Source organism: Ursus maritimus, unplaced genomic scaffold (assembly GCF_017311325.1).
Source record: "Ursus maritimus isolate PB19 unplaced genomic scaffold, ASM1731132v1 scaffold_13, whole genome shotgun sequence".
Taxonomy (NCBI): domain Eukaryota; kingdom Metazoa; phylum Chordata; class Mammalia; order Carnivora; family Ursidae; genus Ursus; species Ursus maritimus.
In genome coordinates, this window is record NW_024423675.1 from 12,996,539 (window position 1) to 13,020,504 (window position 23,966).

General features: G+C 34.5%; 1 protein-coding gene across 1 annotated transcript in view; it reads right to left on the bottom strand.

Annotated features, from left to right (window-relative positions):
* ASCC3 (activating signal cointegrator 1 complex subunit 3) overlaps window positions 1-23,966 on the bottom strand; it is a 321,764-nt gene that overhangs the window by 222,409 nt on the left and 75,389 nt on the right. The window contains exons 9-10 of the mRNA XM_040627571.1: window positions 11,984-12,184; window positions 11,388-11,528 (exon numbers count right to left, since the gene is read on the bottom strand). Coding sequence (XP_040483505.1) covers window positions 11,388-11,528; window positions 11,984-12,184 — 342 coding nt within the window. The remainder of the gene's footprint in view (window positions 1-11,387; window positions 11,529-11,983; window positions 12,185-23,966) is intronic.

Genomic DNA, 23,966 nt, shown 5'->3' on the forward strand with positions numbered 1-23,966 from the left:
ATGGATCTTCAATAACATCTCCTAATTTGTGGCCTTCCCTTTGTCCCCTGTTTGTCAGAAATTTACAACCCTGGATAAGAAACTCCCCTAGGATGAGACAGGAAATAATTGTGGTATATCCTAAGGCTTGAAGCAAACTTATGATAAACATTTAAATTTTATTTTCTATAACTAATGCTAAGCAATATAGTAATAAAATTTGTTCATTTTACTATTAAGGCCGATTTTCAGTTTTTAAAACATATCATTTTATTACAATTTTTTAAAATTCTGCTTTGTTTCATTTTATGTAATTTAAATAAAAAACTGAGGTCAGTAATATTTTTATTGGTTACATGAATGAGTTATTGAGTGTAACCACCTGGAGGCAGATTTAATGTGTTAAACCCGGACTTAGAGGTGAGTGGGAGGGAGAGGCCTAAGGGCAGTGTTCTCAGACATGTTTGGATCATAGACTAGTGAAAATCTGATCTCCACAGGAATTTGAATTGGGGTTGCAGATAAACACAAATATATAAAATTCTGCACAGTCTGTTCTAATAGTTCATTCCTCTCAAGTGAAGCAACCCTAGCCCAAGGTGACCATTCTTTTGAAAGGAGAGGGTACCATGACTTGTGAATTACAATCCTGGAGTATCTTTGTTGGGTAAATCAGCCATTAGAATCTGTACATACTTAAATTAGCCCTCAGTTTTAGTTAGAACACTATAGATTTTAACTGCACGGTGCTGACACTTCCTGGTTGCTTTCCTGTGTTGAGGATCAAATGTTTTATGTAAGAGTGATGAAGTATATATTATTAGGCACTCAATAATACCATTATGTTGTTAGCTATGATGCAAAGTAGCTGAAAAAGTTTCATAAACTTTATTCAATAAAAAGTACGCAATTATAAAGAGATGAAGATCTGATCAGTGAGATTCTGATTTTATAGAAATTAAAATGATTCTTGAAGACTCCAGTGTAAATATGTTTCGTGAATCCTATGATACAGCTTTTATTTTTCACAGATTATTGGCATATAGGCAGAAATACATGATAATTCTAGAAAAACTGGATTAGCTTGGCAGACTTAGTTTACTTTTCAGTTCCTCTAAAACTGAGCTGCCTTGATAGGGTAGGGATATCATAATTCAGACACATCTTCAGGTTTCTTCCCCCAAGGCATCTGCAGAAATGTGAGGATTTCTATGTCCTTATTTGTATCTCTTCTTTTGAAATTGTGGATTTATTCTTATCACTTACCTCTGAGATTTTTGAAAATTCTGCTTAAACAATCTGAATGAAAATTCTATGTTAATTTGAATATTTTCTTGAACAATACCAAATGCTTATGTTTTTCTCCATGATTTGGTATGGTGTGACATCTGAGAAAATACAGGTTTTTGAGATCCTGAGAGCTTGCTAGGTTAGGGCAATTTGTTAGTTTCAAATAGTTCTTGATTTGAAAGCCAGTTTTCTGTTGTTTGGGGAAGTTATTTTTGTGAGTATTGCAGGCAATTATTTTCACAAAGGAGTGGCTATTTCTTTGGAAACCTTGAAGGCTAGAAAAAAATGGTGCATTTTTCAAGTGTTGAGAGGAAAGAACTGACAATGTACAAGTCTATATCCAGTAAAAATATCCTTCAGGAATGGAGATGAAATAAAGACATTCTCAGATTTTATACAGAAGGTAGCAATAGTAAATTAAACATATAAATACACAAATATCCAGATAAACCTGAATACATGTAATTTCTGACCCATTTTTCCAACTCCCCTTTGTTCCTACCCTCTACTCCTAAGTATCTGTATATTCCCAATACAATAAAAACCCTCATGAGAGAAGAGTAAATCAGGAGAGTGTGACATGAGCACATGCATACACACACCACACACAGCCTCCCAACCAAGGTTGCCAGAGCTCTGAAAACAGAGTAATATGATAGATTCAGGGTTCTGTTTGCTGTTGCCTACACCTAAGAGATGTGAACAGAATCTCCCTACATACCCAGCCAAAAGAGAAACACAAACAAAACCTAAAATAGCTCATCCCAACTCCCAAGGTTGCACAGATGAACTCAGCCCAGCACAAGGATGAGCAAACAAATATAAAAGAAAAAGGAGAACAATTTCAGAATTCAGGGCCCATGCTCTGCTTTAATACAAAGTCACTCCCAGAACAGGAGAAACTTTTCTAAAATTTCTGACCAGTATTTTCACTGAGGCTCAAAGAACACTGAATCTATGACATCAGAAAGGGATGCAGAAAGGATAATTCGAGATGAGGAAGGACAGGGTGTAAGGAACCATTAAAAACAATGAATATCAAAAATAATAACTCTTTGCGAATGATACAATTAGGGAGAGAAGCCAGAAAGTAAACATAGATGAAGAACAAAGGAAAATAAGGTTGGAAAGGGAAATTGGTGTTTTCACTGATGACAGATTTACTGAGTTCTTCAAAGTTGCACAAAGTGGCTTTTCAGTTGAAGACAAGACAGGTATTTGTTGTCTACACAGACTATATTTCATGACAATAAACCTAAGAATGATGTAATTCTTTCTTGAAAAGGAAATTTTACATTCAAACCTCAAAAAAATCGTAATTGCTACTAGACCTGACAGTCCCTAGTGAACCATGAAGCAAATCAGATGTTGTATTATACTTAATTTATACAAGATTCTTAACAAGCTAGGTAGCTGGATTTAATTCAATAAGCAATAAAGAACCAATGAAAGTTTATGAGCAAGGGAATAATATGATCAGAAGAGCATGACAGAGAATTTATAAATGAGATTAATTTGATTTCCCATATTATAAAAAAAAAACTAACAATACTGAAAATATTTTTTTTAAACAACAGGGGAATTTCAAAATTATATTTAATTGTATTAATTAATGGGAAACTTATTTACCAAAAAATTACAAGGGGAATCATTAAAAAGCTATTAAAATTATATAAGTGAGAAGTCAGGACAGCAAAAAATTAAAACTTCAAAAATAAAAGTTGAATATGTCTATATCCTACATGCTCTGCAATAGTCCTGCTTTGCTCTCTCTGCAGCCCAATCCCAAGTGCAGTGGTAACAGCACAGTCTATTAATCTTTGAGAATCTGAGAGAATAGATAGTAGGACAAAGTGAAGAGTTAGTAACTATACAGTTTCAGGTCTACAAAAAATTAGCATCACTGATAGTAGGGCTATATTTATACTGGAGGAGAATAAAGAGCAAATACGAGAGAGGAGGTTCAATTTATAAACTATTACTGAGGCCAAGCACACAGTCCCTGCCCTTAGAGAATTAACAAATACTGACAAAAGACACAGAGCCGATCTAGGGAAGTTCAGAAGTAAGTAAAGGGTGGGGGCGGGGGAGGGGGAGATGTTCATAAATCTTTTGACAACATAATATATAAATCTAAGTAGATTTTAATGTTTAACTTTCTGTATCTGTAAAGTGGAGACACCACTCAATAAGGTTCTTATGAGCGTGGAGGCACATAATGCACTTAGCACAGTGACTGGCTCATAATTTCAATTCAAATGTTACCACCCTTGTCTTTCCATAAATATTCTTTCATTAGCATCAATAACACAGCTAGATACAGTACAAAAACAATCAAAATTTTATTTGAGAGTGGTCCAGATTAGTAAGACCACACCAGATCCAAAACCATAGACTTTGTGGAGTAGGTTTTATTTTATGAATGGTACTACAGGACTCAGGCAAGAAAAAAGTACTCATAGGGTTTGAACTGAGTTTTGAAGAATGATTTGGACAAATGTCAATGAATAAAGAACCGCATTATGAAAAAGAGAAAATGCATGAGGAAACTTACAAAATAGCAATGCTTATTCGAGAAAATGTTATTTGAGCAATGTTACTTTAGAAAAAGCAAAAATGGTCTGTCTGGCTATTATTTGTATTGGGAAGTAGTTGAGACATAAGGCTGAAAACCAGGCTGGTTTTCACCAGATTGTGAAGATAATCCACTGTCTTACATAAGTAGTGGTTCTCAAAATGTTTTGGCTTTGGAACTCCTTTGTGCTCTTAAAACTATTGAGGCCCCAAAGAGCTCTTGTATTTGTAGTTTATCTCTCTCGCTCTCTCTCTCTCTCTCTCAATTGCTTATATTAGGAAGTGAAACTGAGAAATTTTTACAACACAAAAATAGAAAGTAGTCACTTCATTAGCTGTTGATGACATCACACATTACTCAGACTCTGGAAAACACCACTATATACTTAGGAGAAAATGAGAGTGAAAGAAAGTAACATCACAATGTTATTATAAAAACGCCTGGGTGGCTCAGTCGGTTAAGCGTATGCCTTCAGCTCAGGTCATGATCTCGAGGTCCTGGGATCAAGCCCCACATTGGACTCCCTGCTCAGCTAGAAGCCTGCTTCTTCCTCTCCCTCTGCCCCTCCCCCTCCTGCTGATGCTTTCTCTCTCTTTCTCTCAAATAAATAAATAAAATCTTACAAATATATAATGTTACTATGAAAATTGGTTTTAACCTTGCTGACCCCCAGAAAGATCTTACGAAACGCAATGTTTCTGTACCACATTTTGAGAGTTGCCGCTGTACAGTAATAAGAATAACCAAATCAGTGCAGGGTTTAAATTTTTTTTTTTTGAAGTCTGTTAATGGTGTGCAGAAAGACTAAAGCAGAAATATACAGAGGAAGAGCCCTCGATTTGGCACAACAATGAGATGAGAATGCCAAAGCTGAACTTACCACTTGCAGAAAATTTCTTAATGCTAGACTTGCAAGCAATAAAAGAGAAACAAACTGACTTGATTTCTTCCCTAAACTTCATTGTACCCATCAGGATACAAAACTCATTTCTTTAGGTAAGTACATCATAGGTATGATCTCAGATACTCTAGGGTGGTTCAAATTTCAGAAAAATTTATTCTTAATAAAGACAATTTGTTAAAAGTCAAATTTTGTGTTACTCTATATGCCTTTATAAGACATTATAAAAGTCTGATAAAAAAATTATCAGTCTATGTGTCCTATTGTGTAGTTTTGAGATATAATCTCTGTAATTGTATGTTCAGCTAGGCCTCGGAGCTAGATTTGGAATGTATCATATGTAACACAACTTCTAGGAATATACGAACAAACTTTCAGAATCAAATGTGTCCATAAATTTGGAATATGTATATAATACAGTACTGTGTTCTACAAATCTGTAAAACTTTCCTCTCTTTATCGTGTAAATTTAAAAATTTTAAACATGATTCAGTTCATTGTGTTAAGTATACAAGTTATATAAAAAGAACCAAAATTCGTAAATTGACCACATTCAAACCCTGAATGACATGGGTTTGAACTGTGCAGGTCCACTTATATGTGGATTTATTTTAATATAGTACAATACTATAAATGTATTTTCTCTTCCTTATGATTTTCCTAACATTATCTTTCCTGTAGCTTAATTGTAAGAATACAGTATATAATACACATAACATACAAACATATGTGTTAATAGACTGTTTATGTTATTGGTAAGGCTTCCAGTCAACAACAGGCAATTAGTAGTTGAGTTTCTGGAAAGTCAAAGGTTTTACATGGATTTCTGACTATGGGTGGGAAGGGGAGGAATCGGTGTCCCGAACCCCGCAATGTCTAAGGGTCAACTGTATATATAAATACAATTGTTACTCCTGTTTTCAGGTGACAATTCTCTAGATTCAAATTTAAATTTGAATTTTTAAAATTAAATTTAAAATCAAATTTTAAATGTTTCATGGAAGTCTGGATGATATCCGAACGCACAAAGAATATTAGAAATTTAGAAAAAAGCCTTTTCATTAAAAAGACATTTTAAGAAATTACTAAAATGTCTTTTTAAAGAAATCACAGATGATGATTAAAATAATGATGATAAAAGGCATTTTGCATTTAATATATGGAATATATTTTTGAGAAAGAATCATTTGGAATAAGATTCTAACAAAATATTATAAGAAAAAATGTATGGGTTTTGGATTAACTTTTAAAAATTTATTTATGTATTTATTTTCAGGATCAAACTCTGTTTATTCTACATTGGAATGACAACAATAGTAACAAAAACAAAGGCATAGTTAATAATAACAATACTAATTATAGTGAACACTCAATAGTGCTTACTCGTTTTTTTTTTTTTTTTAAAGATTTTATTTATTTATTCGACAGAGATAGAGACAGCCAGCGAGAGAGGGAACAAAAGCAGGGGAAGTGGGAGAGGAAGAAGCAGGCTCATAGTGGAGGAGCCTGATGTGGGACTCGATCCCATAACACCAGGATCACACCCTGAGCCGAAGGCAGACGCTTAACCACTGTGCCACCCAGGCGCCCCTCGTTTTTTTTTTTTTTTTTTTTTATTCAACTTCCTTAACATATAGTGTAGTACCGGTTTCAGAAGCAGAATTTAGTGATCCATCAGCACCCACTGCTCATCCCAACAAGTGCCCTCCTTAACCCCCATCACTCATTTAGCCCATCCCCCTACTCATACCTCCCCTCCAGCACTCCTCAGTTTGTTCCCTATACTTAAGAGTCTCTTATGGTTTGCCACCCTGTTTTTATCTTATTTTTATTTTTCCTACCCTTCCCCTATGTTCATCTGTTGTTTCTTAAATTCCACACAAGTGAAATCATGATATTTCTCTCCCTGACTGACTTCTTTTGCTTAGCATAATACACTATAGTTCCATCCATGTCATTGCAAATGGCAAGACTTCATTCTTTTTGATGGCTGAGTAATATTCCTGTGTGTGTGTGTGTGTGTGTGTGTGTGTGTGTGTGGCACACACGCACACATCTTCTTTAACCATTCATCTGTCGATGGACATCTGGGCTCTTTCTATATTTTGCCAATTGTGGACATGACCACTAAAAACATTGAGGCGCGTTTGTCCCTTCAAATCACTACTTTTGTATCCTTTGGATAAATACCAAAGTGCAACTGCTGGGTCGCAAGGTAGTTCTATTTTTAACTTTTTGAGAAACCTCCATGCTGTTTTCCAGAGCGGTTGCACTAGTTTGCATTCCCACCAACAGTGCAAGAGGATTCCCCTTTCTCCTCACCAACTGACTTGTTATTTTTAGCCATTCTGACAAGTGGGAGCTGGTTTCTTATTGTGGTTTTGGTTTGTATTTCTCTGGTGATGAGTGATGTTGAGCACTTTTTCATGTGTCTGTTAGCCATTTGTATGTCTTCTTTGGAGAAATGTCTTCAGGTCTTCTGCCCATTTCTTAACTGGATTATTTATTTTTTGGGTGTTGAGCTTAATGAGTTCTTCATAGATTTTGAATACTAGCCCTTTATCCAATATTTCATTTGCAAATATCTTCTCCTGTTCTGTTGGTTGACTTTTAGTTTTATTGATTGTTTCCTTTGCTACGCAGAAGTTTTTTAAGCTTGATGAGGTTCCAATAGTTTATTTTTGCTTTTGTTCCCCTTGCCTCTGGAGACATGTCTCGTAAGAGGCTGCTGTGGCAGAGGTCAAAGAAGTTGCTGCCTGTTTTCTCCTCTAGGATTTTGATGGTTTCCTGTCTTACATTTAAGTCATTCATTTTGAAATTATTTTTATGTGTGGTGTAAGAAAGTGGTCCAGTTAGAGACTATCTTTTTTCCATTGGATATTCTTTCCTGCTTTGACCATATAGTTGTGGGTCCATTTCTGGGTTCTCTATTCTGTTCCATTGGTCTATGTGTCTGATTTGTGCCAGTACCATACTGTGTTGATGATTACAGCTTTGTAATACAGCTTGAAGTCTGGGATTGTCATGCTTCCCGCTTTTATTCTCCTTCTCAACATTACTTCGGTTATTTGGGATCTTTCCTAGCTCCATACAAATTTTAGAATTATTTTTTCTAGTTCTGTGAAAAATGCTGGTGTTATTTTTATCAAGACTGCATTAAATGTGCAGATTGCTTTGGGTAGTATATACATTTTAACAATATTTGTTCTTCCAATCATGAGCATGTAATGTTTTTCCACTTGTGTCTTCTACGATTTCTTTCATAAGTGTCCTATAGTTTTTAGCGTACAGATCTTTTACCTCTTTGGTTAGGTTTATTCCTAGGTATCTTATGGTTTTTGGTGTGGATTAACTTTTAAAAGAGCAGTTCAATTTTTAAAATATGCTTTGTACATTCACTGCTAGGAAAAGAAAATCAGTGCTTTTGAAATATAAATAAATTCAATAAAAAAAATATGAGGATATTGGATTTTACCTGCAGTAATGACAGATAACCAAAGCTGGGGTATGAATCTCTGCAGATAATTATAAAATACTTGGCTGTTTTAAGTAACAGGACAGCACCAGAAAGTGGTAAAAATAGAGAAAGTCTAACATCAAAACTACAAAGAAAGGGGTAAGAATTACCAGCTTGCAAATTACTGACCTAAGAGTATGACCCCACACCCACTTCTATAGCTGCAAAAAAGAGGGTAGGAAAAACCACAGCCTCACCGGCAAAATGTGCCAGAAATCAGAGTTCAGAGCTAGGATTCAGAACTGAAAAAGCAGCTTGAAAATTAAAGTGAAAAGCCCAGCAATGTGGGAACCTCCCAAAGTCAGAGTGAAAACTAATATATTTATCGGTGAAAACCCAAGAGTCCCATGCAAAAAAGCTGGCTGACACCAGAACAAAAATCTACTCTGAACAAGATACAGCCACACAGAACCAAATCTATGAGTTTGAGGCTTTTCCTAAAAGAGTGGATTTCCCAAATATGTACAGCTCTAGTGGCTGAACTTAGTAATTAGAGTAGCTTAAGGTGTCAGTTGATGGAGTGAGTTCAGGACATGCTAACCCAAAGAATCACTATAAAAGAGAACACTACCACTAATAAGAGACTCATATGCCTTCAATGGGATAAAACATAAGTTGGAAATTACCACATTAACTTTAGCCAAAGTAATTAATGAAGACCTCACATATTAATCTTTTTTTTTTTTAAAGATTTCATTTATTTATTTGTCAGTGAGAGACAGAGACAGAGACAGAGAGGGAACACAAGCAGGGGGAGCAGCAGGCAGAGGGAGAAGGGGGCTCCTTGCTCAATGGGGACTCGATCCCAGGACCCTAGGATCATGACCTGGGCCAAAGGCAGACGCTTATCTGACTGAGCCACCCAGGTGTCCCTAGTCTGGTTTTTAAAATCTAACCATATATCACAGTTAGGCAATATAAGCTAAAATTCATAGTGACAGAATAATAAAAATATTAGCTTACTACTCAGTGTTATCACTGATAAAATATTTAACAAAATAATGTATTCTTTATTTAAAAACACATCAAAATTCTTTTATATTATCTCAGAATTAAAATTTTTCAATTAAAAGACCTAAACTAATAGTAGTAGAAGTACATTATACATTTTAAAATTAATTTTGGAGCTGAAAATCTGAAGGAACGGAAAGGTCAAGCTCCTAATGAGCCATTACCTGAACTTATAAATATGTAGTAAAAATTCAAATGTTTGCTCTACCACTGATCATTTTCAGCAGTTAAAAATCTATTTATGCTAACAAAATAAGTAAACCTGAGATTTTGTTATAATGTAAATGGGAAAACAAAAAGTTCTACATATCTTAAATATAAAAACTATGTCGTTGGCTCTACTAAGTTTTTCCTTCTGCTACCTCTTTCTGAAATACAAAGCTATTTGTCAAATTATAGATTTTTAAAAAACTGTCAGTGACAGACTCTAAAACATTAACATACTCCCCTACATTATTTCATAAAATAAAAAGGATATTAAAAATAACCAGAGTCACATCCTGATCACTGCCTTTTATCTAACTACAACTGAAATAGGGATCTGATCATCAAATAAATCTTCAAACTCTAATAGAATTTTTTTTTCTTGGCTGTTGTTCATAAGACTGTAATGAATATGGGATCTTTGAGACCCTAATTTCATTTCTTCTGGATATATACCAGGAGTAGAATTGCTGGATCATATGGTAGCTCTATTTTTAATTTTCTGAGGAACCTCCATGTTGTTTTCCAGTGACAGCATCAATTTACATTCCCACCAACAGTACACAAGGGTTCCCTTTTCTCCACGTTTGCCAGTACTTCTTGTCTCTTTTCTTTTTGATAATAGTCATTCTAACAAGTGTGAGGGGATATCTCATTGTTCTGATTTGCATTTCCTTGCTGATTAGTCATGCTGAACATCTTCACATATACCTACTGTCCATTTGTATGTCTCCTTTGGAAAAATGTCTATTCACTTCCTCTGCCCGTTTTTGTTTGTTTTTTCTAGTTCCACTGAGAAATAACTCACATACATTACTGTATAAGTTTAAGGTGCACAATATGATGACTTGATTTACATACACTGTGAAATGATTATCATGCTAGGTTTAGTTAACATCCATCATCTTATATAAATACAATAAAAAAAATTCTCCTTGTGATGAGAACTCTTCGGATCTCCTCTCTTAAGACCTTTCCTACATATCATACAGCAGAGTTAGTTACACTCATCATGGTGCACATTATAGACCTAGTTCTTACTTATCTCATAACTGGAAGTGTGTACCTTTTGACTAGCTTTCTCCAACTGCCCATTCCCCAATCGCTGACTTTAAACTCTAATAGTATTAATTACATATCAGGTATAAGGCTTAAAATACACATTTAATAACCAGCAAGGACAGGCAACTATGTACCAGAAAAGAGGTTGGCAAAGATGCCAGGCTGATCAGCCAGCATATTCCCTTATTCCCACTCCAGTCCACCGCTGAGGCTGGATTTTCCCATTAATATTTGGTTATCCATTATTGTACTTTTTCAAAGCATTATGAACATTACCTTACTTACATGTTCCATCCAATGATAATCTAGTTGCAGCTCTAATATAGTTTTTTGTCTATTCAGTCATAATTTAAGATCCTTGTAGGCAGGAACTGTATCTTAAATATCTTTGTTGTCATGCATTTCATCCAATATAGTGCTATATACAGTGTGTGATTTAATAACTTCCTATTTGATAAAAAAAGAATGACTAAAAATTTTTATTATATGTTAAGCAATCCTTATGGAATAGTTTAGAATACTAGTCAGATCATTTAAGGATCTATATATTTTCCTGCTCTTAAAATTGAAGTCTGGTCTTATCCACATTCTCATTCTCTACTGTTTTAAAAGAACAACATTTACTATCAATGAACTTGAAATTTATACCAGGCATCTAACAATACTTAAGACACAGCAGGAATCACAGAAGTTAGAAGGGATAAAATTGGACAAAGCACCAGCAAAAACCTCTTTTGTAGAGGTAATATGTGATTACAAATAAAAGAATTTCATTACATTACATTTGTATTGTGTTTAACCGGAAAAAAAAAATGTTACTAAAGAAAAAATCTAAGTATACAACATACCTGAGTTCGTAAAATTTCATTTTTTGACAACTGCATATCCCCAGTCAGTTCTTTCACAACGATGCCCAGTGGCTCTAGACGTTTGCTGAAGTAATTTGTCATTTCAGCTGCCAAGGCTTTCATTGGAGCAACATATACAATCTGTGCCAAGGAAACACGACCTTGATGAATGAGCAAAAACCGGAAGTCATTTGTTTCACAGCATTCAACATAAGTCACAATTTATTGTGAAATATAATTGTAGCCACTAAGAGTAAAAAATCCTAATAGTGGTATCTGCAAAGTACTTCTCTTTCTTAGGTAGGTGTGCGCAGCTGAAAGGACAATGGCGTTTGTTTATACAGCCTCATCACTTTGAACATTGGTTCTGCTTCAAAGCTAAATGTATTTTCACAGTGTTTCACAGGGGTAATAGGATTTTCATAACACAAATAGGGACTGCCTTACTAGTAAGAGAGTAAATCGAGCAGCAATCTTTACATGACATCATGAATAATAGCCTTAAAAATTTCCAGATTTCATGTAACATGTACAACTACAAATGATTTTAATTTTTACGATTTAAAAAGTTGTGGTCTGTCTTGTTAATTTCCTACCTTAAATTCATTCTTTTTGATAACACCTTGTTGAAAATGCTGGCGTATTTCATGCAAAACTGTAAGCATTGCAATGTTGGTCTTTCCAGCCCCAGTAGGGGCACAAATCAGCATATTCTCATTGGTGTTGTAGGCAGTCTCAAACACGATTGACTGGATTCTATTGAGTCTCCTCATTCCTTTAAAAGCCAGCTGTCCAATCTAAAGAGAGAGAGAGAGAGAAAACAAAACATGACTCACTATAAACGATAATGTGAAGGACCCATACAAAATACTAAATGCAAACATTTACTACTTTTGATTTAAAAAAAAAAAAGACGACTAATTTGTTCAGTCTCTCAATATATCCAACATTTGAACCAAAGTGTGAAGTTGAGAACTCACAACTACAATACGATTCTAATGCATTTAGGAGTTGCATACTCACTAAATTTGAAAACATGATAATGATACTATATACCTGTATCTTTGTGCACGAGAGGATTGGTTCATATATATTTATCTGGCCCACTGGATTGAAACTAAAGATTCAGTTTTATTACTTTTTGTATTATCCTAATACCTAACCAAATACCAGCAACATCATAGGCCTCTAAATAAATGTTTATTTACTGATAAACCAATTAAATAAGGGAAAAAATCTTTAAGAAGATATGCATTTTACACATAGTATCCTCCAAAGAAACAGTAACCTGGATCTAACCAAAATATGTAGCAGTTCAGAAACAACCTATACTCAGCCCTGAATAAGAAACTTGTTTATTTTGTTCTTCAAGGTTATAGTTCAAGGAAGAAGCAAACTAAAGCATTAGAAGAATATACTGACAAACCCAGTACATACTGAGGTCTATCACATTCTATTCAACAATCATTTACTGACCACTTATAAATACACTAAGGACTTATGTCAGTATAAATATTCATTTTCCTAACAAAAGTTAGAGAGTATCTAAAATGATCCTTAAAATGTATTAGCTTGTGGCTTACAGGGGAAAAATTGTATCATTTTAGTTTTCTATAATAAAGACAGGACTCAGGTGCTGAGGTATTTGAAGGGAGAGAGATGAACTAAGAAGAATGCCATTTCAGGTGAAAGAAACAGAATATTAGAAAAATACCTGGGGGCACCTGGGTGGCTCAGTCAGTTAAGCATCTGCATTGGGCTCAGGTCATGATCCCAGGGTCCCTGCTCGGCAGGGAGCCTGCCTCTCCCTCTCCCTCTGCCCCCCTCTCCCTGCTCGTGCTCTCTCTTGCCACCACTCGAATATCCCTCACAAAGCATGTTCCACATCATAAACTGTGTCATAGCCATGGGGTTAAAAATAAAACAATTTATATGAATATTTTATTTAACATCTTTGAGTATCCATTAGATAATTAAATAATTTCAGATAATTAGGGTTTTTTTTCATTTAATGGTCTTTACTTACTGTTTGCATGTGTATAAAACCATTTTCAGTAATCATTCTAAAACAGATGACTTTGGGCCTTCTTAATAGGATATATTAAAGAAAATCACACTTTTCATTCACGGCTGGGATCATCATCTGCTCACTTGGCAAATATTTATTGTGCAACATTTATTTATTGTTTAAATGGTCAAAAAGATACAATTTTTAATAAAAGTAGGAGAGAAAAAATACACATTCAGATTATTTCAAACACTGATATGAATTAACAGATTATTTCAAACAGGGATATGAATTAATTTTTAATACATGCTATAAATGTGAACCTAAATGCCATTTTGGACAAATCTATCACAATGAGGGTTCTGTGACCTGAAACTTCTACAGCACAGCCCCCTTCCCCTCCCACATCCTTTTCTTTTATTTAGCCACACCCTTAAGTACACCCTTAGGACATAACATCCTTGATGTGCCTCCAGAGATAGGACTATGATGCACATTTATTCTTAAACATTCTCCTCTTGGACTGCCCCCTGCACAGACTCCCAGTCTCTAGGGCTATAAAAGCAAGTCTCAAAGGAAATGCGGTTGTAGAGATCTACTCCTCTTGCAGCTGCCCAAGACACACTTCTATCTCTAAGTCCCCTTAATAAGCCATTTCTTGTCAAGCTGGACTTGTCGGCCTTTATCTTTGGTCTTAGAGCTCCTACGGCCTTTGGAGGTCATTTCACATATACCTCCCTTTCAAGGAACAGTGTAATACAGAGGAAGAGGGCATTAACAGTTAGGAAAGGGAGATAGGAGTCATGGAGAAAATGTAAGTCATGGTAAATAGCTTGAATTTTTATTCACAATACAAAAGAAGGTCTCTACATGACTTTAAGTAGAGGTATGACAAATATATTTTTTAAAGGTCTACTTGGCTACCATGCGAAGAACAGACTGGGAAACAGTAGACAACTATGCTAATAGTACAGACGGAGGATGATGCTGGTTTATATTACACGAGTGCAGGTGCAGCTAACAGGATTCAATAACGACTTAAATGTGAGAGAGTGGGTTAAAACAAAAAAAGATATATCAAAGACGATGGCTTTCCCTTAAGTAGATGGCTGGCAGTTCTACTGATGCTATATAAGGAAGATTAAGAGGACAGACTGAGAGAGGAAAAGAAAAAAACACTATATTTTAAGAACTTATTATCTGTCCAAATAGAAATTTCAAACAGGCAATTGCATCTGACTTTGGAGGTCAACAGAAAAGTCAAGGATTTTTTTTTAAGAAACTCATTTTCAGGGGGCGCCTGGGTGGCTCAGCTGGTTAAGCATCTGCCTTCAGCTCAGGTCATGACCCCAGAGTCTGAGGATCAAGCCCCGTGTCAGGCTCCCTGCTCAGCCTGCTCCTCCCTCTCCCTCTGCAACCCCCCGACTTATGCATTTTCTCTCTCTCAAATAAATAAAGTCTTAAAAAAAAAAACAACACTTCGTTTTCAGAGAGTTACGGTGACTTTCCCAAGGTTTCACATTAGTAGCAAACATAAAATAAAATGTCACATTACACTTCAATAATAAAAATTCAAAAAGGAAATGTAAACCATAAATGTAAATTTTAACTTTCCAGCAGAAACATTAAAAAGTTTTTAAAAATTGAAATTAATTTTACAAAAATTTTATTTAACCAAATGTATCTAAAATATTCTTCTTAATACATAATAAAAATTATTTTTCTTTTTATATAACAAGTCTGAGAAATAAGTGTATTTTACACTTAAAGCACATCTCAATCCAGACGAGCCATATTTCTTTTTTTTTTTTTGGTTTTAAATTTTTTAAAAATAAAATACAGTTGACATATATTAGTTTCAGGTGTACAACATACTGATTTCATAATTCTATACATTACAACATGCTTACCATGATAGGTGTAGTCACCTATCATGTGACCATACAAAATTATTATAATCTTACTATGTTCCCTATGCTGTACTTTCATCTCTGTGACTTACTTATTTTATATAACTGGAAGTATATATATAATCTTAATCCCTTTCCCCTATTTTGCCTATCCTTCCACCCCTACCTCCCTCAAGACTGTTCAACAGCACATGTAGCTGGTGGCTAGTGTACAAAACAGTGCAGCTCTAGAAAGCACCCAACTAACTTATATAATGTTTTAAAATTGATAAATATATTGTCATAACATAGCAGACTAAATTGCAGGAAAAGCTCTTAGGACAGCATACAAAATCCTTAACGTGGTCTCAAAGGCCCTGCCAAATTTGAGGGTCATGGAATCAGATGAACTACATCGAGGATGATTTGGGGAACAGAAAGAACAGTAGTTTTATCTGACCTCTTATTCTTAATAAAATCATCCTTAGTAAGCAAAGAAACAAAAAAACAAGTAATCATTTGTTGCATGTGTTAAAGACTGGAATTAATATTCTTTTCCAACATTGACTAAATCACTAATACTTAATTCTATATTCCAACCCAAAGTCTACAACAGTTAGGTCTAAACATGCATCTTATACTAAACTTAAGTCCCAACTGAACCCTATTACTCGCCTTTATTAAAGGTTGACAAGAACTTCACCTGATCAAACAAAAACTACTTACAGTCTCTAAAGTGCTAAATGATAAATATAAGGAGTTATTTCCCTCTAGAATATGAGAGTACTAGGGCACCTGGGTGGCACAGTCGGTTAAGCGTCTGACTCAGGTTATGATCTCAGGGTCTTGCGATTGAACCCCATGTCAGGCTCCATGCTCGGCATGGAGTCTGCTTGAGATTCTCTCTCTCCCTTCCCTCTGCCCCTCCCGCTCATGCTCTCTCTCTCTCTGAAAGATAAATAAATCTCTAAAAAAATATATGAGAGTACTAAGGGCTGGGAATTATGTTTTTCATATTCATCTTCCTAATACCTACCATAGTATCTGGCACAATGAAAATATTCAGTGATTATTTTTTCCTGTACTTGTTTCCGTTGAGTCATTCTAATTAAACAATTATCATCTGTGAGCTGCATCACTGATGAATTTTCATAAATTAAGCAATATTTAAGACACTCCATGTTAAGCACAATGACTAACTCCAGAACAGGAGCTGGGTATATATTATTCTGCTAACATTATTTAAGTGTGATAAATGTTTTCTATCAGATATCATAAATATTAGCCAAACTATCTTTTTTTTCTACATTCGTTCACTGTGGCTTCCAGTGAAACTAGAAATTACTTTGGACATCAGCCCCTGATACATTTGCTCTGGGGGAAAAAAAAGGCAGTGTTTTGAAACATACTTTTTACATTTTTATAATCTTCTTGACACTAAGATAGCATTACAAACTCTAAAAATAATCAAATACGTAGCATCTCATAGAATTTCACAACTTATGAAGAATACATAAAAATTATGGTCAGAAATATTTAATATTCTATCTTTACTGTTTATCCTCAAGAAATCATTTATCCGGGGCGCCTGGGTGGCACAGCGGTTAAGCGTCTGCCTTCGGCTCAGGGCGTGATCCCGGCGTTGTGGGATCGAGCCCCACATCAGGCTCCTCTGCTGTGATCCTGCTTCTTCCTCTCCCACTCCCCCTGCCTGTGTTCCCTCTCTCGCTGGCTGTCTCTATCTCTGTTGAATAAATAAATAAAATCTTTAAAAAAAAAAAAAAGAAATCATTTATCCTCAAGAAATTGCTTGACTGACTTATACCCAATCCAAGAAAAATTTTATACCTATATTTTTACATATTTGTATCTTTTTATGTAGCTATAGCAATATGATATATATGCTATTATTTTAAAATATCATAACCTCTGAGTCCAAAGATAACAAAACATCATTTCTGAGAGACTTTCTAAAAATCAGTAAAAACTACGATTCTTTCTTTATTTTAGCCACAAGAGAACTATAGGGAATTCTTAGGAGACTATACAGTCCAGCTAGGGATCCCCCTACTACATATAACAAAGTTGGTCAACTAAACTCCAGGTCAGTGTATTTCACACAAAAGGTTACCCTCCACTAGTGGGTTATGAAACCAATTTAGTGGATTGTGATCAGCATTCTGAAAGAACAGAAAAGGAAAAAAAGTGCAGCATATTACATATGATAAGGGCAAATACTGTTACATAAAATTTTTTTTGTGTTTGGGTGATTGAATCAAAATGTGAAATAACAGTTTGAAAACAAATGTTATAAACATTTTCCAATGAACACAAGAGCATTCTTTCAAAATATGACATTTCATTTTGGGAACACAGCAATCTTTCTCTCACAAATGTATATAATCTTGGGCTTAGAAATTCTACTTTTTAAAAAAAGCATCCTTGCACACATGCAAAACTGTGCACTTCTAAGATTACTAATCACAAAATTATCTGTGGTACCGAATGTCATCAATAAAGCGAATAAAGTATGGCACATCAATACAATGGAATTCTATGAGGCCATAAAAAAACTCTATGCAGGGGCGCCTGGGTGGCACAGCGGTTAAGCGTCTGCCTTAGGCTCAGGACGTGATCCCGGCATTATGGGATCGAGCCCCACATCAGGCTCCTCCACTATGAGCCTGCTTCTTCCTCTCCCACTCCCCCTGCTTGTCTTCCTTCTCTAGCTGGCTGTCTCTAACTCCGTCAAATAAATAAATAAAATCTTTAAAAAAACAAAACAAAACTCTATGCTGAGAAAAGAAAACCTCTGTGCAGAATAAGAACATTTCCTATTCTGAAAATATCTTGTTATGGTGCGAAACAGCATTTAATATGCTATTTTTTATTTACATTTGGTGGGGGTGAGAAGAAGGGAATAAGAATCTATATTTGTAATTGTTTTTAAAGATTTAAGATGAATATATAAAATCTAAACATAGTGGTTATTAAAGAAGGAAGTAGGGATCTGGGCAGGTGAAGAACAGAGATAAAACAGGAGATTTTTCACTATTTAAAGGTTTCTACTTTTTGAAACATGATAATACCTATGCAAAAAGAGACACAAAAAGAGATACAAGTGACTTCTTTAAAAAATGGGAAATTAAAGAAGTATCTAATTAAATAGAGAAGCCTAAGTGAGTTCTTCTGTATTTCAAAAATATTTCATGTTAAAAAGTTCTCATTATTCCTACAATTTTACCCTCCAGAGACAAAAAGATAAATTGAGTTACTCTTCTAAAGACTCTTCAAATTATTTTAAATCATGTATCCCTCCACTCACTCTCCTCCTTGACACCTATTTTTGATCATAATATACCTAGCTACTTAAAGGCATCTCTGACAAGTTTAGGAATAGAAGAAAAAGCAGGTTCTTCTTCTTACCTCCAATACCTGTTACATTAGGCCTGTGGCTTCACCTAAGACTCTATGGTTGCATCACAGAATGAGACTGCTGTTAAATGCAAAACTTAAACTCTATTTCCTGCCATCATCTAAAATGTACCCTCCCATTCATTCAATGTATATTGAACACTAACTATGAAGTCTCAAGCTGTGAGGACTTTTTCTCTGTCCTCAACAACACATGGTGCAGCAGGTGAATCTGGATTACAAGGAGCCTGTTACTTGGTCCCCAACTATACATCTACTACTACACACCTCCATACCCTAACCTTTAGAAAAAAAAGAGAAGACTTGACATGCTACTTCACTGAATATGACAATCCCAAACTAGATGCTCTGTGTCAAGGTCAGTAAACTAACACGATATAACACAAATACTAAAATGTTATCTTCAATGATCTTGGATCACGAATACATAAGAAGATATATTCCTTATTATTTAAGTTGGTAATTGTTCATTAATCCACTTAATAATAGTAATAGCTAGCATTTCTATTGATCACATAATATGTGATCAATATGGCTTTGTTTTAAATGTTTTAAGGGGATGACTTCATTTAACACCCAAAGTAACACCATGACATAGGTCTTTTTACTGTCCTTATTTTATTTTATTTTTTTAAATTTCTTCAAGTTTTTATTTAAATTCCAGTTAGTTAACATACAGTGTAATATTAGTTTCAGGTGTAGACTTTAGTGATTTATCACTAAAATACAACACCCAGTGCTCATCACTACAAGTGCCTGTCCTTATTTTAAAGATGGGGACACTGGGTGAAGAAGGTTTGAAGAATCAGCCCAAGGATAAATGGCCAGTAAACAGCAACTAGAGCAAAGACTGGAACTAAGGTATCTAATACCAAAGTCCAAATTTAAAAATCCAAGTTAAAAACTTAGAAGGTTTACTAATTTCATTACTTTACACTTTTATTTGTTATGCTGATTTTTTAATGAAGTTAATTTTATAAAAATAAAAATGTAAAGTCAATGAACATACTGACCATATTAATAATTGAATAAAAGCAAATAGAATAAGATGTTTCATTAAGCTGAGTGTTTACAATTTTCAAAAAACTGATTATTCTTGGTAATATTTATATCTTCGTATGCATTACATACATCACTTGTAAATGATTAAGATTAATAAATTTGCATATATTTAACCTAAAAATCCCACTTCTAAAAATTTAGCCAAGTTAAACTAACTGAACAAAAATGCTAGGTAAATAAGCACAAAGATATTTGCTACAACCACATTCACAAGAAAAAACAGAAGTTGAATGTCCACAAATAATGGGTTGGGATAAGTAATTCATATTACATTCTTCATGAATTATAGTAGTTAAACAGAATGAAGAAGATATTTGTGCTTACAGGAAACTGTATCCAAAAGAAAAGAAAAAAAAAAGCATGCCACAGAACAGTAACATAATTAAATATTTGTTAATATATAAAAAAAATATGGAAAGATATATATCAAACTGCTTCACTGGAGTTGGGATTATAATAAAACTTTCACTTTCTGTTTTATAATTGTAAATATTACTTTTTAGATATTGCTTTTTTTGTAGTGAACAGATTTTATACTCAGCCCCACAAAAATGCTTTTATTTAAATAAAATTTATCTTAATAAACAAAAGAGGAAGATGTACTCAATACTGTCTTAATGCATTAAAAATAACATAATTTGTTTCTTAATAGATAGAAATACAAATGTTTTTATGCTAATACAAATTAACTGATTCACCCTTTTTCATTATCTCATATAAAGAGTCCAACATCTTTACCAAACACCAAATTTCCAATTTGTACTCCCACCCTGAAAATGCACTGAACAATTACTGAATTCTGCTAATTAAGAGAAAAGAAAGTCTATGGCCAGTTTCTCTTTACTGGAGATTCGTGCATTTTAATGTTTCATAATAATTCATTTTGAACCAGACAATCTGGGTAGAGGAAATTAAATCTTAACAACAAAAGGCCTCAGGAGAGTAATCTACTATTAAATCTTTGAAGGAAGTGAGATTGTAAGATTTTGTGAAAATCAGGTAAGTTATTACATATGACAAAAAGCCATTAGAAATCATAATGCATAATTCATAATCCTTCCATATTATTTAACTGAATGCATTTACATCATTAAAATAGTAACTGGAAATACTTAATACGCCCTTAGTATCAATTCCTGAAAATTCTTTCATTCTGAAAATACTCCATCTAAGAAGCATAATAAAAAAACAAATAAAAAATAAGCCCAACTAAATAGATGAGTCTTCTAAATATACTCCACTACATGATCACAAAATGATAAATAAGACGCTATTAACGTCCTTGAAGAGAAAAAGAAAAACAAGGACAGAATGACAAACAATAGCAATACCACATTTAATGAGAACTTAAGGTACAATGGGTGTCAGAGAGGTGTACTAACCTCTTCTTGGAGGGGGAAGTTAGATTCCTTGTTCCTGAGTTGGAGCTAAGGCTTGAATACTAGGGAAAACTGAAGAAAAAGTTCTCAAGAGGCAATTTTAAGACCAACAAAACCCTGGCTGCACATAACAAGCTCCACTGATAAACTCTTGAGACTGCACATTTGGGTGTCTATCAGCACACTCTTAACAACAATTTAGCATGTCAGATGTCATCTGAAGTGACACCAAAATGCTGTGCCAACAGTCACATTCACAGCACACAAGAAGACAGTAAAAGTGACCTCAGTTAGGGGTTTGATCTGTGTAGGTTGGGTTTGCTTGTCGTTAGAACTCATTACCATAATGAGACAGGGCTGATTTCACAAAACCAGTATTATAATTAAGTACACACACTTCAGAGGCTTAAAGCAGAAGAAAAATTGAAGGTTAAGAATCTGGTATTTTCTATTTGGTTAATATATTAGTTTCACAAGGGAGATGAACTCATACTGACATGTACCTAAGTCTCCCTCCAGGATATCAGTATAAGTGTTATAGCTTAAAAATATAGGACACCGTTATTTATTTGGTATTACTAACAGTCATTTTGGGGGGGTGCCTAGGTGGCTCAGTCGTTAAGCATCTGCCTTTGGCTCAGGTCATGATCCCAGGGTCCTGGGGTTCAGTCCCCTGTTGGGCTCCCTGCTCAGTGGGGAGCCTGCTTCTTCCTCTCCCACTCCCTCTGCTTGTGTTCCCTCTCTCGCTGTCTCTCTCTCTGTCAGATAAAATCTTAAAAAAAAAAAAAAAAAGCAGTCATTTTGGTCCAAACTGAGGGACCTGCCGTCTAATAAACAGCTGCACTTCTAATCATTGCAATAAAATAGAAGCACAACAGTCTCTGTCAAATTCTGTTGAATCCTACAAAGAAAATGTCATTTTCAGATTCTTGGCTGATATTTATGGTAATAACTGGTTTCAGCTCTGAGTTTAACCTTTAAGTTATTTCCACTAGCTTACTTGGAACCTTCAGAAGGGATAAATATTTTGGCACTTACATGGTTAAGCTCAATGTTATAGATATTAAATTATGGGTAATTTCTTAATTTCAATTTTCTTACAGTATATATGACTTTAAACTTTCCAAAACTAATTAAAGCAAGGATGTCACTTTAAACTTACATCTTCTTAAACAAGAAAATTTCATCATTAATAGAATCCTCAGATGAATTGGTCTGAGTGATACAAGATTACTTCCACTTGCATTTAATCTCACAATACTGGAATAACTTAGTTTGATTTCAAGTCAAGAATTCATTCAATATAAATAATAACAACTTAGCAAAAGCATGTATTATATAACAAAAGTGTTAATGACTTATTTAGAGTGGTCAGTTTAGTGTGTGTGTATGTGTGTATTTCAATGCTTAAGAACATACTTGGTATTGACTTCCTGAAGATCAGAAATTTTCAAAATACCTATTTTAATTGGTACCTTTTAAAATTTCTAACATTTTAAATACACAATGTAACATCATTAACTCATTTCTAGAAAATGGAAGATCTGATAATTATTTTATTTATTGGAGAAACAAGCACTAAAGTGGATTTATAAATTACTTCCTTAAGCTGAAATTTACTACTTGTTTCTCCACATGATATCTGAAGCTCACACAGAAGGGTTCCAAATACATTGAACACACCACTCAAAAGAATAGGGAAAGGATTTAGTTGAAGACTGCCAGAGAGGCACTCAGTTGAGGGTATGCTGAGGAAGCCAGGGCTTGGGGAAGAGGCTCCTCATACTTGGGGTAGGGAGTGTGCATGCTCTTTAAAATGACATTTTCAGAACTCAACCCTTGAGGTTTTCATTCAATTGTCTAGGGTGGGAATGGTAATTTGTACATTTCTTAATAGCACCCCAAGTGATTATCAAGCACAAGCAAGACTGAGAACTGTTACCCTAACTTTCCCTACCCACCTCCCAACACAGTGACTAGGTTTTCTTAGTCATCTGTTCTTTAATAATTTAACATAACCTACTCTGGAAAAAAACAAAGTACATTTTACTGAGAAAAACTTTTGTTTGAAACATGTATATCAAGTTGAAGGCATACATTTAGTAAGGGGGGTCCCTAAAAGAAAAAATGTTTTGCTTGAACCTCCTGAATAGTATGCAGAGATTTAAAAGGATAAGCAAAACATTTCAAGGAAGAAATCATAACACTTATGTAATAAAACATGATGATTATGTAGATTGCTTAAGAATACATTGAGATTTCTTTATACAATGATTTCCCCCAATATATTTAAATTATCCCAACATATATAATTATTATTTTCATATAACTCTGAAATTTATCAACAATGTAACAGTTTATTAAGAATGTAAAAACAGGGCACCTGGGTGGCTTAGTTGGTTAAATGTCCAACTCTTGGTTTTGGCTCAGGTCATGATCTCGGGGTCCTGAGACCGAGCCCCACATCAGGCTCCCCGCTCAGCGGGGAGTCTGCTTCCCCTCTCCCTCTGTCCCTCCCCACACTATTGCATACGCTCTCTCTCTCTCTAAAATAAGTAAATAAATCTTTTTTTTTTTTAATTTAAAAGGCAAGGTAGCCTATGTTTAGTCACTGAAATTTGCACCATTGGATGAAATTTAAACTTGTTCTCTCTAAACTTGCTTGCAGGGTTTACACAAGGGAATTAAGTTTAGAAAATGCAATACGTGGTACCTAATAAAATGAAAAGTATTAACTAAAGAAATATAAGTCACTTTGCTTTATCTTTATTAATTAAAACTGTCTCCTACACTACTTCAGCATTCA